General features: G+C 44.2%; 1 protein-coding gene across 2 annotated transcripts in view; it reads right to left on the bottom strand.

The window, feature by feature from the left end:
* LOC146198791 (uncharacterized) overlaps positions 1 to 16,169 on the bottom strand; it is a 30,198-nt gene that overhangs the window by 2,090 nt on the left and 11,939 nt on the right. For both annotated transcript variants that reach the window (XM_084592653.1, XM_084592652.1), the window contains exons 3-4: positions 13,093 to 13,178; positions 12,586 to 12,666 (exon numbers count right to left, since the gene is read on the bottom strand). In XM_084592653.1, coding sequence (XP_084448779.1) covers positions 12,586 to 12,666; positions 13,093 to 13,178 — 167 coding nt within the window. The remainder of the gene's footprint in view (positions 1 to 12,585; positions 12,667 to 13,092; positions 13,179 to 16,169) is intronic.

Here is a 16,169-nt window from a genome sequence, read left to right on the forward strand (position 1 = left end):
GATGTTCGTGATATAATACAAGAAGTTGCTACTAAGGTAGTTCCAAAGCAAAAGAAATGTAAGAAAGCAAACTGGTTATCCGAAGAGGCTTTGCAAATAGCTGAGGAAAGGAGGATGGCAAAAGTTATGGGGGAAAGAGAAAGATACAAGGTTCTCAATGCGGATTTTCAGAAAATAGCAAGGAGGGATAAGAATGTCTTCCTGAACATACAGTGCCAAGCAGTTGAGCACAACAGCCAATTAATAACACAAGAGCTCTGCATAAGACAATCAAAGATATCAAAGAAAACTTCTGTGCTAAGCTGGGCGTGATAAAGGACAAACGAGGCAAGGACCTCACTGAGGCCTCAGAGATAAAGAAGAGGTGCCAGGAATACACAGAAGAACTGTACAAGAAGGACCCGAATGTGCAAACCCAACATATGACGGTTGTTATTACTGATCTCGAGCCAGGCATCCTGAAGAGCGAAGTTGAATGGGCCTTAGCCAGCCATGCTAAGAACAAAGCTAGCGGAATTCATGGCATTCCAGCTGAGTTGCTTCGAAACCTCAACCATGACGCTGTTAACATTCCGCATACATTATGTCAGAAGATTTGGACAACCCTGTAGTGGCCACAGGATTGGAGGAGGTCAGTTTACATCCCCATTCCAAAGAAAGGCAGTGGCAAAGATTGTTCCAACTACCGCACGATTGCGCTTATTTCGCATGCTAGCAAGGTGATGTTGAAAATCCTCCAAGGTAGGCTGCAGCAGTATGTGGATAGGGAGCCTCCGGACGTGCAAGCTGGGTTTCGCAAGGGCAGAGGAACTAGAGACCAAATTGCCAACCTTCGCTGGATCATGGAAAAAGCAAGAGAGTTCCAGAAACCCATCTACTTCTGCTTTATTGATTATGCGAAAGCGTTTGACTGCGTAGATCACAGCAGGTTGTGGCAAGCTCTCCAAGAGATGGGAGTTCCAATTTACCTCATCTATCTCCTCAGGAACCTGGATGAAGGGCATGAGGCCACAGTCAGAACTGGGCATGGTCTTACTGATTGGTTTCCTGTCGAGAAAGGAGTGAGGCAAGGCTGCATACTGTCGCCCTGCCTATTTAACCTATATGCAGATTGCATCATGAGGAAGGCCGGTCTGGACGGGTCTTCAGCTGGAGTGAAGATTGCTGGAAGATGTATCAACAACCTTAGATATGCGGATGATACCACTTTAATGGCAGAAAGTGAAGCGGAACTCAAGAGACTTCTGATGCGCGTAAAAGAAGAGAGTGAGAAGTTTGGGCTTAAACTGAACATTAAAAAGACAAAGATCATGGCGTCTTGCCCTTTCAAGTCCTGGAGCATCAAGGGACAAGAAGTGGAAGCTGTGACAGATTTTCTCTTCTTGGGCTCCAAGATTACCTCGGAAGGAGACTGCAGCCATGAAATTAGGAGACGCCTGCTTCTGGGAAAGAGAGCAATGGTTATCCTTGACCGCCTAGTAAAGAGCAGAGACATTAGTCTGCCAACCAAGATCCGTATAACTCGTGCTATGGTCTTTCCAGTTGTGATGTATGGATGCGAGAGTTGGACTGTGAAAAAGGCTGACCGCCGAAGAATTGACGCGTTTGAATTGTGGTGCTGGCGAAGACTCTTGAGAGTTCCTTGGACTGCCAGAAGATCAAATCAGTCGATATTGTCGACCATAAACCCTGACTGCTCATTGGAGGGTCAAATTCTAAAGTTAGAGCTCAGCTACTTTGGTCATCTGATGAGAAGAGAGGAGTCGCTGGAGGAAGATTTGATGTTGTGAAAGGTTGAGGGTCACCGAAGAGGGGATAGGCAGCAAACGCGATGGTTAGATGGCATCCTCGAGGCGCTGCAAATGAAGTTATGTGATGTTAGGAAGATAGTGAGAGACCGGAAAGCGTGGCGTGACATGGTCCATAGGGTCACGAAGAGTCGGACACGACTGAACGACTGAACTGAACTGAACTGACGCACCCAAACCTTGTTGGGTGCGTACCATTGTACGCACCTAAGAAGGTTTGGGGAGGAAAAGACAAAGGGCGCTTTCCCCCACGAAATAACGTCACGGGAACGGAGAAAGGGAAGCTTTGGGCCTCAAAAGGCGCCCAGGCGCAAAATTCGTGCTTCGTAGCCGAAGTGTCCGAGCAATGTGTGTGTATGTGGGTGTGCGTGCGTGCGCGCGTGTGTGTTTGTGTGTGTGATTCTGGCACCGTGCGTCTCTTCACTTTTCTGCTAGCAAACCACAGCGGCCAAAAGCAGGCATATCTTACTGCTATAAAAAGCCGCTTGCATTTAGTATTGCGTTGCTCTTCCTTTCTGTGTAGCATATTGCCTTACGCTGAAAAAAACTGTGGGATATTTGTATATTGGTGGAGGTTTGTGGAGAGAATCGCTTATTGGCTGATGAGCGAATCCTGGCGAAAACGGACCAGCATCGGCGTGCACATTTGAGAGCTCGGGGCTTCAGGAAAAGTATGTCCTTAGACGGGTTGACTCCCATTCAATTGGAAGAGACATTAAAATAAATGTGGCAAATTGAAAGATCACGGCCTAGCGGAAGACTTCCATCACTACTTTGTAAACGCTGCAGCACAGGTTAGCATTATCAGATACAGTTGCCCTAGCTTATAACAGTGCTGAAATCGTATTCCTTGATCGTACAGAGGAAAAGGAAATATATAGCACATTCATGGGTCTAAATAACAGTAGGTCGTAAGGTGTTGCCGATATTCATATTAAACTCGTCAAATGCGGTTTTGAGTATCTAACATCCCCTCTAGCTGATATTTTCAATCTGGAACTCTAATTAGGTATATTTCCAACTGATATAAAATGCGCAAGAGTGCCAATATTATATAAAGGTGGTAATCACAATATTGTGCCCAATTACTGATCGAGTTCTGTACTCCCAGTATTTTCCAACAGATTAGAACAGCTTATTTTTTCTCGTAGTACAAGTTTTTATGAAAAGGAAAAGGTTTAGGTGACTCACAGTGCGGTTTTAGGAAGGGTAGCTCGGCTGAGGCTGTTTTATTAAGGTTAAAGGAAAATATTTTAGAAAGTGTTAATAATAAGTTACTGACAGTAGGAATATTGATCGATTTCAGTAAGGAACTTCACTTCATCAACTAATTATTTTCCTTGACACGCTTATTTCTACTGAAATGCGTTGAAGCGCCTTGGCTCTATTCCACTCTTACTAGGAAATTAGGCACCAGTGGTATGCGTTCGGAACGAACTGTCAGCTCTCCTCCCAATAGCATGTGGCGTTCCACAAGGAAGTATTTAGACTCTCCTTTTATTCAATACATATATCAGTGATGATGCCAACATCAACTTTACAATTTAATTTGTGATCTCTGCTGATGATATCACAGATTAATTTGTGGAGTTGATGACAGTACCCTGCTTATTTCCGGGAATAAAATCAGCCAACTTTTATTAAGATATAATAAAATGTCCTTAACTATACTCTCAGCAAGAACCACAGTGAATCAAATCTAGGTAGGCCCAATTAAATCCAAGCCAAATATATTTTGAGTTAGCAATAAAGTAGTTCGTTCGCGGTATCCACTCATTCTTCAAAGCCACTACACAGAAATAATTATCGTAATTGAGGTTCTTGGTGTATACCTTTCTTCTTAAGCCCTCAATGAGATGCTCATATAACCTATAATTCTAAGACTCTTTCTGCTGGTTCTGATGTAATCTCACGCTGTTACACGTTGCTCCCCGTAGATGATAAAAATTACATAGGAATTTACTATTCTTAATTCGTTTTACGCATTCACTGCTGTAATATACTAGCATGGGCCACTGCAACGAAGACACACATGAACAAGATTCTCGTCCAGCAAAAAAAATAAAAATATTGAAATAAGTGTCTGATTGTAAACTTTGAGCTAACGTCGAATATTTAAAGCACATCATCACTTAACACTAATCCGTGAGGATAAAATTCATGAACGTCGTTTATAACGACTGATTTACTTTTCTTCGATTAGGTTTGAGTAATTTGTTGGCATCGTTTGCATCCCTTAGACATCGTACTACAATCGTCAACAGCAGATGTGTGCGACCGCCCATTTGTTGTTAAATGAATTTGATTTGATTTTTTTTTCCTGATGGACGGCAACAGTGTGGCCGATCGCATAGGACCAGTGTTGGATCGGAGCCGTAAGTTCGGGGAGCCGTAAGTTCGGGGAGCCTCGTCGAAGGTCTGACAGGGGCGTTTGTTGACTGCAACATTGCGGGCCGGTCGCATAGAATCAGTGCTTGCTAGGAGCCGTAGGTTTGAAAAAAGTGCTTCAGAATTCAGACCGACGTTCGAGGGAGTCCCGTTGAAGTCTGTAGAGTTAGCACAGAGTGAGCTGAAATGTTATGTAATTTGGTGCCTTTGTATTTATTGCAGCATCTGTTATTCTCTGAATTCATTTTTTATCTGTAAAGCGTCGGAGGTGACACATTTAAGGATGTCGAGAGCTCAGCCCTGCAAACCTTGGTCGCAAAGTTCCGCGCGGTTCATCACGAAGCCAACCCATGCCGTTCGCACCACCATCAAGCGAGGGGAAACCGTTTTTGCCTATATATATATATATATATATATATATATATATATATATATATATATATATATATATGTGAAGGAAAGAAGCCAAGGAAAGCGTAGGGGATGTTACTTTATGTCCTTTTTTTAATGTTTACTTGTATAATCAAAGAAATTAGTAATGTAATCTTGTTTAGTTGAAGATAATTAAACACAAAGTAGCAGAAAAAACAACGTGCCGATGGTGGGAGCCGAACCCACGACCTCCGAATATCGCGTCCGGTGCTCTTCCAACTGAGCTACATCGGCCGCTGTTCCCCCTGCTACTTGCTTGGGTATTTATGTTGTCTGTATACGAACCTTGAGAGTGTTCACCAGCGCCACCCTCAACCATAGCGGCGGACGTAGAACGTCCTTTGTTACCGCCAGCGTCACGTAGAACGTGATCAAGAGCGAGGGCGAAAGCTGTGCTAGAACCCTCTTAGGCTACCTATGGCTTCAAGACTGCCAGAACCGAGACCCCCGTAAGCTACAAGCAGATCAATTAAGGGGAAATGAGGGTGCTCGTTATAATACATGAAGGAAAGAAGCCAACAGTCGGCGAGGCCAAGGAAAGCGTAGGGGATGTTACTTTATGTCCTTTTTTTTAATGTTTACTTGGATAATCAAAGAAATTAGTAATGTAATCTTGTTTAGGGGAAGATAATTAAACACAAAGTAGAAGAAAAAACAACGTGCCGATGGTGGGAACCGAACCCACGACCTCCGAATATCGCGTCCGGTGCTCTTCCAACTGAGCTACATCGGCCGCTGTCCCCCCTGCTACTTGCTTGGGTATTTATGTTGTCTGTATACGAACCTTGTGATGTTAGGAAGATAGTGAGAGACCGGAAAGCGTGGCGTGACATGGTCTATAGGGTCACGAAGAGTCGGACACGACTGAACGGCTGAACTGAACTGAACTGATAAGAACCTTGAGAGTGTTCACTATATATATATACACTCTTAAGGTGCATGGATAGGCTCCTGCAGCATTAAAAGTACCCGTTGTGGCGGACATCGGACAATGGCAATGAAGTTACCTAGTGAATGAGTGAGCCGATTTCTCTCATTTTTTTTAATAATTACATATGGTGCCTTGTTCTAATAGGGTACTTATAGCCAGAAACTAGAAATAGCCATATCAGTTTTTAGAATTTTGGAAACACGGTATGCATCGGTGCTCCCGATCAAAAAAGTCTGGCTTTCGTTCCAAAGACACCCGCTTTCGAAATCATCGCGTAGTAAGCAAATCCCCAGCGCCGTCAGGTAATGGCACCTGTGCCACGTGACCTTTTGTGTTCTCACAAGCAGGGCTGCGCCAGTGATTGGCGAAGCTTGAGCTTTGCTTCAAGTAGGTTCGAGCTCACAATTTTCGAAGGGGGCGTGGGTTGACGAGAGATAGCTGCAATTTGTTGACCAAGCGCTGAGGAAAATGTGGTTTCCGAAAGTACATTGTTGTGGTAATTGCTAACGACCAGCAACACCTATCTAATCTAACTATGTGCCTCTGTGGTCATAAACATAATTATATCAATTTATCAGAAACTCATTTACTAGTTAATATTGATAACTTTGTCCGGCTCTCCGCCAACACATGCATATTGTGCTGCAAAAGGCGTCTTCACCCAGCCGAGGTGGCGCAGTGGTTAGAGCGCTCTATTACTGTGCCCAAGGATGCGGGATCGAATCCTGGTCTCGGCGGTCGCTTTTTAAGGCAGGTGAAAAGCAAGGCGCCCGTGCGCTGTACGACGGCAGCGCAGGCTAGAGAGCTCCCGGCAGCCGAAATTTTCGGAGCCCTCCACTACGGCCTCTCTCATAGCCTGAGTCGCTTAGGGACGTTAAGCCCTATAAATAAACCAAACCAAAAGATGTCGTCATAAAGCCTACTTCAAAAATTAACGGCAGGCTTTCATCGAATACCTTGCATGTACAACAAATCTGCAGGATACATTCCTGATCTTAAATGGCCATTGACCTGAAAAGAACACAGTTTTTTATAGCTGTCCCGTGGTAACAGGTACTAACTCCCTAGACGCTACAGTCGCCTTCTAGCCCCGGCGTGCAGCCCTAACAAACAGAGCTGACCTGCAACCCACGGTGTGAGAAGTCGCCACTGCGGCGGGTTCCGGCCGGCGGGGACAAACACCAGGTTACGTATTCGAACAAACTTCATTATGCCCCAGTAATTATTCACGGCACATCAACAGCACTCAAATGCTACCGCCGTGGCAAGGAAACGTCCCGGTCGTGTACGGGGTGAAGTAGGAACCAATCAAGATGGAAAGTACACGCAAATAGGTAAGAGGAGTGTTCTGCTAACCTGCGTGGCTTCGCGCTCACAGCCCGTTGCGGTAGATGCGCACGGAAACCGGGTGACTCGGTGACATCGGCGGTCTCCCCAGCGGAAATCATGAAGCGCGCGTGCGCGCTCAACCGCCGAAGAGCCCGAGAAAATCGCGAGACGCGCTTGTCTCGGACTGTGGAGAGAAGGTCTCCATGTTAGCCGGAAGGAAAGAGGGAAGCCCGCGGCAGGGAGATGGTGGGGGTGTGGCCAGTGTGCCCTCTCCTCGTGGCCTTCTCTAACAGCGTGCGTAATCTGGTGTGTTAATTAAATTACGCGCAGCCGTTAAAATGGGGGCAGGGTATTCGTGCTTATTCCAACAAAGTTTAACGCGGTATTTGAGAAAAAGCTGCGCTTTCATGGCCAAAAATTTCGCTGACAGACCTTACCACACGTATTTGCTCCTGCCTAAATTCCGCTCTTAGGCTCCCAAATTCAAGTCCACTATACTGTCTACATCTTCTTCTAGATAGTCTGAACATTGCTTTTATCTATACAGCTTTTCGTACGGTTTCAAAAAGTCATTAATCCGCCCACTGCTAACTATGGCGCATTTGAAACTGCGGAGCATATTTTTTTAAGGTCAATGCTTTTATTGGCTCATGGGTGGCGGGAGCGGAGCGATTAGGCAAGTTGTGCCGGCAGAGCCTGCGTCCAGATCGTGTCTGCACGATCTGTCAATAATCTGTTATGTGATTAAGTAATCTAGTGCTACCAAATTTGATATTCAATCTGATTAGACTATGACCAACTTGATGGTGACCTCCAAATTTGGATGAGGTACGCCCCATAATTGATGTTTGGACCTCAAAATTTATCGTAACCAGAATTGCATCAAAATGGATATATAAAAAACGTCTCCCATGGCCAATTCAGTGGCAACCTCGAAATTGGGATGGCTTACCCTGAAACTTTTACCTCGTCAGAACATGACCGAAATTGACGTCAACTTAATTCGACTATGACCTACGTATCCTAGGCGACATACGTATTCTGATGGAGCTGCCCCAAACTTCGCTCCTCAATATCTCCGAATTTCGAACTCGACCAAATTTGACAGAAATTAGTGTAACCTAATTAGTGTATGGCCTCCTTTATGGTACTTGAAAATTTAGATGCATGATACACAAACTTTTGCCGCGTCGACCGCTAAAATTTGACCTCGTATGAATGAAAAAAAATTGTGTCTAAATTATTTGAGTTTGGCTAACTCAATAATGACTTCCAAATTTGAGTAAGCCACTTCCATAATCTTATTTCTTGACCCCAAAGTTTGATTTCAACAGAATTTGACCATTAGGAGCGGCAATTAGGTAACGGCCAGTAGAAAGAAACGAAACGCGGAACTGACAACAAAACTAGGCTTGTAACCCGTATTTATTTAGTATATCTGCATGTAAGCAGACTTAAGCACATTACTGTAATGTTTAAATGATTGTCACGTGTGGAAAACGTCTTACCTGCTTAGACTAGAGGGACATAACATAGCTAGTACCAGTGACACTAAAATGCTCCCTACCACCCCTTCCCCAGCCCTTAACTTACAACGCCTTCAATTTAATTGCTTTTTCAAGTTTCTTTGCCCTTTTGATATGAGTGAGAAACGGAAATATACTTGTATTTCGGCTTGAAAAAGAATATTCAAAATCAATTTTTATCTATACTTCTGTTCATTTGTTCCTTTTTTTACTCTTCTGGTTTCTGTACATTTTTGCAATCATATAAGCTATATCTATAGCAACATCCTGGAGTGATAAACATACAGGCTAAAATTCTGACTATTTCATGGAAAGCTTCACTCTCTCTCTCACACTGCATATACGTTTTCGTCACAATCACTCAGTGGTGGAGCCTAAGGATAAACTGCATCGCGTATATCTTCATACAATTACGCTTCGCATCCATACGCGAGTGCGTCTGAATAACTAGTTTATGCTACCTGTTATTGATATATGTTTTCATTACTCGTTTTCTTTTTATTGTTACCACAGCTTATTTATTCCAGCATGTTTTGTACTAATAACCGCTTTAATTACGACCACATCAGGGGACCTGAGCACAGCGCTCGTCGTTTCGTTTTGTGTGCCTGTGTCCCCGTTTCTTGCGCTGTTTTTTTTTTTTATGAGTTTTATCAGGTGATGTAGAGACCAACCATTTTATCATAATATATGCGACCTCTCCGTCTCTGCCAGCCATAAACTAACAAGTTGTCTGTATTAACGCCTACAGGATTCCTTTGATTATTCTTGCTGTTGTCTGGCTTGTTATAAATAATAATGCTGTCATGTCCATTATACTAGATAAGACATTTTCGCTATATTTGAAATGTGACTTTTTTTTAACATGGGAGAGTTAGTGCCCCCATGTCGAAACAACTGTGTGGCGGCTTCAGCGTCGACCATTTAAATCCTGTCAGGCTTGATAAATCACAAGCATGCCTCTGACTGGCATTTAACGTGGGAGGGTCAGTACCGCTATGCAGAGAAAATTGCTCGCCCGTCGGTGGTGACGTCTATCGTTCGAAGCATCCAAGCGTCAAAACATGGCAAGCAGTAGTTTGACAAACACTGGTGCCATTTCGCACTTCCAATCCCAACCTGTATGAAGCCAGCTGCTCCGAAAAAACGGAGCATGACCACGGCAGGTTGTATAGCTGACCGGTTACATTACCGTACTCTGATACGTCGAAGGGCTGCGTGATGTCACTGAACTGGATTGTATGATCGAACTGGAATGAGCTGGCAACTCGGGCAGCTCCTTTCATCGGAAAGTTCAGATATGAGTTGAATACAATGGGACCTTTGCACCCCCTCCCCCCTCCCTTGCTGCTTCACAGCCTCGAAACATCAAGAACTTGGAGTGCATGCAATCATTTAGTAAGCTGATGCAGCCCTGCGGAGCCTCGCGCAAGCTGTATTCCTTTCACCCCATCCCTCCCTAGGCGATAAACGCGTAACACTGTGGCGCAGACTGCAAACACACACCCTTACCTCAACCCTTATGCCACTACAATTCCTCTTTCCCCACTCCAGCCTATACCTCACGCCAATTGAACCTATTTCCTCTTCCCTCTCCATCTTTTCCCTAATGCCTTGCGGATCCTTCCTCGAGGGGCCTAGAGTACTTAAAATGACTGGGAGACTGCTGCGATTGGAGGACACGACACTGCACACCATCGCCATCGGCCGGGCTGTCAGTGTTATTAACCTTAGGGATATGAACACTTGAGTGAAGTAGGGGGACCCGAAGGCTGGCATTCGTACCCCGAGTTCCTTTGTATAAATAGCGTTTTCCTATCTGCTTACCTCTGAAAAGTGATTGGCGGATGATATGGCTGTGCACTGATGGTTTATGGATTGCTAAAAGAAAATTGCCATATCACAATAAACTACCATGAAGCGAGTAGTCCTTTCTTGTCTGTATGTCACTTCCTTGCAATGTCTTCAGAATGGAAGATGCTGTACAAGCAAACATTCATGCGCATGTGTACCATGAGTCTCACTGAATTTCTGCAAGTTTTAAAAGGAGCAGCACTGCCATCCTGTATTTCATCGCTGTGGCTTGGAAGCCTCCTTAGAGCTAACGTGTGTGTGTGTGTGTGTGTGTGTGTGTGTGTGTGTGTGTGTGTGTGTGTGTGTGTGTGTGTGTGTGTGTGTGTGTGTGTGTGTGCGTGCGTGCGTGCGTGCGTGCGTGCGTGCGTGCGTGTTGGATGTAAACAGCCATGCACAACGCGGCGTCTGGGAGATGTAATGTCGAAAGCTCGATTTGAAAGGACATACAGTCGGAAGTACATATGACATCGGTTGAAATCCTTAGCGGGAGGTAGCCCCCATCTTGACCAGCAAATAGTTGCTAAATGGAACGAGAATCATATTACGTTACTTGGAAAGCTGTACGGCAAATCATTGGATAATTATTTTGACACGAAACTCAGGGAAGGCCTATTACTCAAAATGTCGTGGGTTCGAATTCTTTTCGAGAGCAATCATCCAACATAATTAACTTAAACATGCTCTATTAAACGAAAAATTATATGCTATATATTCAGAACGATGTACGATGAAAGATTGCATCACAAGTTTTATACAAATACCGGGAAAACTACCGCCACATATAGGTCTGTTTTTTTTTTTATTATTTGGCGGGGGGGGGGGGGGGGGTGACGTCTTTAAGCTACTCAGGCTATGAGAGATGCCGTAGTCGAGGACTACGGGAATTTGGACCACATGAAGGTCTTTAACGGCCATTGACGTCGCACGGGCGCCTTGCTTCTCCATCGAAAAGAGGTGGCCGAGGCCTGAACTCATCCCGCGTCTTTGGGCACAGTATTCGAGCGCCGTAACTACTGCGCTACACCGGCAGAGCACATATAGGCCTGCCAGTGTTGTGTATATATAGCTAAACGACGTTCACAGCATTGACTCAAAGGGCTGTGAAGTATATTCTGGATGGGTCTCTTTAACGATAACATGATCTCGTAGCTTTTGCGTCCTTAGGTTGGCTCATTATTTATTTCCCGACCGTAACCCGAGAGCTACATGTGAAGTCGAAGGTTTTTTTTTTTTTTTTTTTTTTTTTCAGTATAAGAGGAGTAAGACATTTACTGTAAGAAAAAAAAATAAAATATCGCTACCAGTGTGCTTCGAATCCAATCGAGGCAAAGAAGTCAGCTTCGCTGCCCACTCTGTTATACAACTGCGTCCTTTGGTAGCCGGTTTCTTCTTATGCCAAGATGTCACATTTTTCGTTATGTTTTCGGTGTCGTAGCCTCATTCCTTGTAGCAAAATTGTACTAACGACTTTATTCATCCCCTCTTCTTCTAAAAAAAGCCTAAGCAGCTGTAAATACATAGCTAAATGTAGAAATCGAGGCTAAACAAAGAAGCTCTTAACTAAAAAAGTTCTAAATAGTGCTTCTGCATGTATATCCGGGCATATATAGTCAAGCCAAATCACTGCTAAATTTTGTTTTCCAAATTTCGCTATTAGATGTAGCTGTAGTCATATTAGGATTGTTCCATCTCCCACTAAGCTTCCTTGTTTATTCCTAGCTTTGTCTTGGAGTAGCCATGATGCTTTAAAAGAATAAACATCTGCACCTTCACCACTAGACCCCTATTGGTAAAACAATTTCTGGCTTAGCTACTTGCTATGTGCTCATACTGCGGGCATTTTATGTTCTCCTGTTCCCTATATTATTATTATTTTGTGAATAAAAGAAAAGTAGGCAGGCTCAGGAGTGAACGTTCCCCTTTTGACATGAGACCAAGGAATATATTGCTTCGAAATTAAGTTTTGAAGCTGTGTTGTATAAGTCGAAAGGGTACACCTAAAGGCTGTGGAACTTTTTTTGACGAAACATTTCCCACTAGAAACGGATGACGTATTGCAGATCAGCGCAAACTGTATTTAGTATTGGGTTTGACTTCATGGTATACAGTGGTAAATTTGGGAGAACATTCGCGAACAGCGAAAGCATGACTCCTTATCTGTAATAGAAATATGCGAAGTCTTCATGGTAACGCAATTGGTGTAGCTGAATTTTCACCAGCTTTGGTGCAAGCAGGCAGTGCTTAGGTGCTTTCTGGCATTCCGGCATTCCTTTTTTTTTTTTTTTTTTCACTCAGAGAAAATATTGGTTTACATTACCTAAATACGGTGACTTCAGTAATATGCAGGTCTCAATATCAGCGTATATGACTTTGAATCTCCCTCTAGTTTCTTGTTTACCTGAAAGTAGACATAGACAAAGTTCGCCAGTTACGGTACGGAAACATTTCTGGAGCCAGCTCAATGTTTCTGTGAACAATTCCTGCCTTTTACAATTGTTGTTAACTCCGAACTATCGTTTTAATTTTATTTTCAACTATACTAGCTTTCGTCTGGCCTACTGCAGTGGTATCTGTATTTTGAATGTAAAGAGAACATTAGCCTAATTGATTGTATTTTGAATTTATGCTTAAACAGAGTGGAACACTTAGCACCCAAGAGTCTTCTTGAGACAAGCTTCAAGCGTTATAGTGCTAATATAAGTAGTGAGAAGCACGTCTACCTACCGCTAAAAGTCTGTACAATAATAGAAATAGTCAAATTTGCGAAAATCTTGGTTGCTTGGCCTATAATAAGAGTGGATATGTTTTGAACTCAGCACAGTACCTCCAGAGTTGCTGATCATAAATGCGTCGTCGTAGACATAGCAGTTCCTGGTTTTTTTAACTTCCAGTAGGGACCGGGAAATAGTCCTAGAAGAAAAGTCACGCATTAGGCTTACAGAGATAAGAGATGTGTCATCGCTTAGGAGCGTTTTTCGTGCAGTGACAGCATGTTCATAATACTGACATTCCTAAAACTTATTCTAAAGAATAAAATTTATATATCGCGGAGAAAATGTTTTATTGCGAACAACGAAACACGGCTATGCTACTGCAAGCCCCAAAAGCGCATGAGCGGCATCTAAATAAAGTAAGAGAGAAAAAAATGTATATAGTGTGATGACGGATATCACGCGGGAGAACATAGCACTTATTTCACTCTATGTTTTAGCATTTGACACTCGCACGCTGCATATGACAGTCGTGAAGTACACGCAGCTTTTATAAGGTGCCTTTTTCCTAGGTCCCTCTGGGTCACTTATCAGCCTAACAAATATACAAAAAGGACATTTCACGCTTTCACTGCAGCAGAACGTTCAACTAACTTCTAATGCATTAAAAACTAACAGACCACTACATGGCTAAATTTAATACCTACCCTGCGGATGCGCCTGGCGTATATATTCGTGGAGAAGGTTCTGCTTTGGTTGAGGCAAAATATATCGCTCGCCGCAAGGCCAAGGCAAAGTCCTTGCACAAAAAAATATTCGACTGATCGGACAGCAGTCTATGTCGACGCAGCTGAATACTCCGACCGCGATGTTTTTCCGCTTGCGGTAATAAACCACTGTGAATGGCCGCAAGTTGCGTGCTCCATCCCTGTCTGCTCATCTGAAGAGGCCGAGAAGGCGGCCATAGCCTTGGCTATTGCCTCCACCTCTGCCGAGACCATGTTCAGGGATTCCAAATAAGTAATTCGTAACTTCGCCAAAGGCCGGGTCTCACCCGTCGTGCTCTCTCTCCTCCATTCCGCCAATTTCCATCTCCGCTAGATTCAATTGATCTGGGTCCCAGCACACTCATCCCATTCAGGAAACGAGGCGGCCTACAATTACGCCCGAGGATTCGTCGATCGGGCTGTCGCGTCACCCGTTCTGTGGACGGCGGGAGATTGTATGGTTACGTTTCATGACATGATCATGCTCTTCCGCTTAGGTAGACTTATCTATCCCCCTGCGAATATTTCCCATATGAAACCCCAAGACGTTGTGTAGAGGCAACTCCAAACAATTTCCCGAACATATGCTCGCATATATTCTGGGGTTTACTCCTCATCCTGTATGCTATGTTTCCAAAACGCCACTTTCTCACACATACTTTGGCCTTGTCCTCCCAGAATATATATGTTTGCAGCTCTCGAATCAAGACCAGTGGGAGGCCGCGTTGCTCAGCTACCACACGGACACACAAATCCGGGTCGTGACAATTAAGAGCCTTAGAAGTCGCCGAGCGTCACCTCATGGCCACTTGATGGGGCTATAACCCCACAATATTTTACTACATATTGTCGAAGAAAATCAAGTTTACCCTCCTCTTCTCCAGTGTATATTTTGCAGGGATCTCGGAGTTCTGTAGCGAGAGCTACACTACGCCAGCCGCTTCACCTCTTCGCCGTGATCGCTCTTTCGTCGTGGTCGCACCTTGGCCGAGGTCGCACTGAGCTTGAGCCGTTGCCTAGCAAACGCCACAGCTGGAGGCATCGCTGGACTGGTCTTAACAAAAACAAAAACCTTCTCCACCGGTAATCTAACTTCCATCCCTCGGAGTCCCAGCCGAGCGCTTTACCAACTGCGCCACGCCCGGGAATTTTTCTCTTATTGCTAAATGTACATAATTAGAATATATATATATATATATATATATATATATATATATATATATATATATATATATATATATATATATATATATATATATATATATATATATATATATATTGTCACGCGCCTTCGTAGAACGTCGACGGAAGATGAAAAAGAGCGGTCGGGTAGATCGGTGAAGAAGAAGAAGAAAGAGCAAGGGCAGAGGAACGTTTGTACGCTTCGCCGCAGTCCTCTTTGTACCGATCCCTGTAAATAAACCCCCCGTGCGTACAAAGTACGTAACATCGCGTACAAAGTACGTAACATCTTGGTGAGAGGTGCTTGGGTAGCGACCACGGAGCGTTTCATCTACCGAAGAAGCCGTAGACTTGCTGGCCTACCACCAATGCCATCAGACATGGCTGAAGACGGCAGTACCGAGCAGCCAAGATCATCCACGGCGAACAACTGGCCCCATTATCGAGAGCCGCGTACTTTTTCCGGAAAACCTGAGGAGGACGTTGATGAGTGGTTGAAGCACTATGAAAGAGTGAGTAAATACAATCACTGGACCGCCGCTACTAAGCTGGCTAATGTGGTGTTCTTCCTTGCCGCCACTGCTTTCGACTGATTCGATAATCACGAGGATTCATTAAGTACATGGGCTATCTTTACCAGCGAAATCAAGAAAAATTTTGGAGATGAACCTGCAAAGAAGAAGCGCGCTGAACAAACTTTGTTTCACCGGGCACAAGTACCCGGAGAAACTTGTACTGCATATATCGAAGCCATCGTAAAGCTATGCAGACTCGTCAACCCCACTATGCTTGAAGAAGACAAAGTCAGTCATCTCCTGAAAGCAATAGCGGAAGACGTTTATAATTTTCTTATTAGCAAAGAGAACCTGAGGACCACCGCTGATGTTATAAAGCATTGTAGAACATTTGAGGCTCTCAAGCTGCGACGAATTACACCTAAATTCGGAAGACTGGCCAATGTCTTCTCTGTAGCCAGTGTTGAAGCCTGTCCTTCAGTTTCCATGGCTGATATGATACGAGAGATTGTACGCGAGGAATTGTCAAGATCTAGGGACGCCATCTGTAGTGAAGAATATGTGCGGCAGAGTTGTGCACCGCAGGCAAATGTTGCCGCCCTGTCCACTCCGTGGGTTCAACCTAGAGGCGCTTCGCATATGGACGATCAGCGCAGCTACACTCAACGTTATGACCCCTAGCCGATGGAAAAGAGGCCCGCCTACTCTGAAAATGTGGTTCGTCAG

This window comes from Amblyomma maculatum, chromosome 2 (assembly GCF_055883805.1).
Source record: "Amblyomma maculatum isolate TAMU_Amacu chromosome 2, ASM5588380v1, whole genome shotgun sequence".
In the NCBI taxonomy this organism is placed as follows: Eukaryota; Metazoa; Arthropoda; class Arachnida; order Ixodida; family Ixodidae; genus Amblyomma; species Amblyomma maculatum.